Source organism: Micropterus dolomieu, unplaced genomic scaffold (genome assembly GCF_021292245.1).
Source record: "Micropterus dolomieu isolate WLL.071019.BEF.003 ecotype Adirondacks unplaced genomic scaffold, ASM2129224v1 contig_938, whole genome shotgun sequence".
NCBI lineage: Eukaryota > Metazoa > Chordata > Actinopteri > Centrarchiformes > Centrarchidae > Micropterus > Micropterus dolomieu.
The window spans coordinates 1-2751 of NW_025729928.1; the positions used below are offsets into that span (position 1 = coordinate 1).

Genomic DNA, 2751 nt, shown 5'->3' on the forward strand with positions numbered 1-2751 from the left:
TCGATGAGGGCGGTCTCAGTGCTGTGATGTGCTCTGAAGCCAGATTGAAGGGTTCATATGGATCATATTGGGACATGTGTTGATGAAGTTGGGCGGCACTGCTCTTTCCACAATTTTGCTCATGAAGGGAAGGTTGGAGATCGGACGGTAGTTGTTGAGGTCATCCGTGTCCAAACTGGGCTTTTTGAGAATAGGAGTAACGAAAGCTGTTTTGTAGCAGGAGGGTACCGAGCCAGATACCAGAGAAGTGTTTATGATGTCCACTGTGATGGGACAGAGGTTAGAGAGGCATGCCTTGACCATGATAGTAGGCATGGGGTCCACTGAACAAGTGGAGATATTGGCTCTGGTAACCAACTTGATGAACTTGAGCTGCATCCAGAAGGGAGAAGGAGGTGAAGGGATGAGGGGAGCAGGGATGAGGGAAGCAGGGGGAGCAGGGATGAGGGAAGCAGGGATGAGGGAAGCAGGGGGAGCAGGGATGAGGGAAGCAGGGGGAGCAGGGATGAGGGGAGCAGGGATGAGGGAAGCAGGGAGAGCAGGGAAGCAGGGATGAGGGGAACAGGGTGAAGGGAGTAGGGATGAAGGGATTTTAGTTGAATTTTTGTTGGAATATGGATTGGATTTAGTCCATTGTGGATACACTAAAGCAGCATGTCATCATCTTCCACACACCACGGAAGAAGGTACGCACTCCCTTCTTTCTCTTCATATCACAGTGCTGGACAAGGGATTTCTGTTTTTCTTCTTCCCGCTGCAGTACTTGAATCTCCTCGATAATGTTGACAGCCACATTGGCCTGCAGATTGACTGACGATGATACCTCAGTCAAATGATATTGCATAATGGCCAACTCTTCATCCCCGGGGACTCCTTGGGAGGTTTCCTGCTTCTCCAGTAGTTGGTCCTCCAGTCTCTCTGAACTCCAGAGGCCAGCGTGACTGTGGGTGGATGTATCTGTTCGCACTCCGTGGTCCATGTTCTGGATGGCAGTGTCCTGAACCAGGGTTTCTTCTGTGTGCGATTCCTTCACATCTTCCTGCTGCAGTTCTTCCGGCTCATCAGCCACGAACACAGCCACACTGGTTCCCGATTTGACCAAGACTGTGTCCTCGGTCACATCGTTTGGAGCAGTGGCCATATTTTCATGCACTTGTGGAGAAACCTCTCTCTTCTCAAGAAGTGCCCCTTCCTGCTCCTCTGAGGCGAAGAGCCGAAGGTACTTTTCTTTGACCATTTCCTGGATAGCAATGATGGCACCGTATCCGGCAGAGAAATCACTCTCATCATAGTCCATCTGGTGGAAGGACTTGGAGCGCTGGTCGAACCTCTCAAAGATGGCTTTCACAATGGATCGGGCAGCTCTAGTGCAGACGCTAAGCACAACAGTTCTTGACACAGATCCAAACTGAGAAAGGCAAGGAGCTGCTGAGTTAGTCAGAAGTTTGCCAATCTCAGCACTGGCAAGTTTACATTTGTCTTTTAGCTCTGGTTCCTCCAGGAGGAACTTGAGAGCAATGTCCACCACCTCTGGCACCAGGGACGCAGCACTCTGTTCAAGCTCCAAGAGCTCTGCTGGTTTTGTGTCCCCTTCAGAGAGTGGACCGCTGTTGATCTGAATGCCTCCGAAAATTCTTAGCAGTTTGCCGTACATAGATGGAAGGAAGGTTTTTACATCCTCCTCTGCTGCTGGGTGGACGACTGAGACAAACATCTCAAGGCCCTCCAGTGTGACCTCCCTGCTCAACAGCTGTGAAAGCTGCTTTTCTTTGTTCAGTTCCTCCAGGAGCTCTTCTTCCATCTGAGCGAGACAGAAGTGCCTCGCTGTGGTCCAGGCCTGTCAACAACACACTTTTTAGTCACACCAGGAGCATAATGGAGCTGACAGTAGACTATTTTTACATGAAACTAAACAGTTAACATTAAAATATTGCTCTCAAGTCTCTAGATCCTCTATATTTTACGTACCAATTCAGCCATGAACAGGTCCCTTTCCCCAGTACTCTCATTTGTTTCCAGAAACCTGCAAAAATAAAAAACACTGTATTTTAAAAAGCTCTAATTTAACGTGTTTCCGCCAGTGTAGCAGTTAAACCAATGATCAGTTTGACTCACTCCTCCAGGAAGCTTCTTCCTCTCAACAGCCAGGTCTTCATGTCTCTGACAGATAAATAACGTGGAACTTGCCCCCGCTGCTTCAAGAGCATAAACTGCCTCAGCATCATTTTCTGCAACACAGATTCGGTACAGTACAGTTTAACAGCTCACAGAAACACCGTATTATGCAATGTAACATAAATAATGAACAGTGCACTTTTACATGTACAGGAACTTACCTCTGCTCTGTAGCAACATTGCTCTTCTACAGAGAAGCAGGATGGTCTCATCTTTTGGACTTGTTGAAAAATGATGTGGGCTTCCATGTTTGAGTTTTGAACAGGTTTGAATAAACAATTTTGCTGAACGCAGTGAACAAGTGAACAACTGTCTTTTCAGAGGGACTGGATAGCTGAGCTTTCAGACACCAAGTGATGAAGAATCTACAAAAGCACCTCAAATTCACAGTGTACGGAATGTAGAACTAGGTGACATCAATACGATAATAATGGTGAAGGTTCCTTCACAGAACACAACAAAGCAAAGCATGGAACTAATATGCAAATTAGGGAATCAGCAACCAAAATGAGTGTCCTATTAGCTTTCACTAAGCCCCTTGTATTTTCATCACAAATGCATCTCTGACAGGAATTT

At 47.0% G+C, this 2751-nt stretch overlaps 1 protein-coding gene across 1 annotated transcript; it reads right to left on the bottom strand.

The window, feature by feature from the left end:
- Window positions 1–521: 521 nt before the first annotated feature.
- LOC123964167 lies at window positions 522–2600 on the bottom strand. The gene is made up of 4 exons (XM_046041272.1): window positions 2337–2600; window positions 2116–2228; window positions 1969–2023; window positions 522–1837 (listed from the first exon to the last, which is right to left on the bottom strand). Exons 1-4 carry the CDS (start codon window positions 2421–2423, stop codon window positions 626–628), a joined length of 1467 nt encoding a protein of 488 aa, XP_045897228.1. The 5' UTR covers window positions 2424–2600; the 3' UTR covers window positions 522–625.
- Between the last annotated feature and the right edge of the window lie 151 nt (window positions 2601–2751).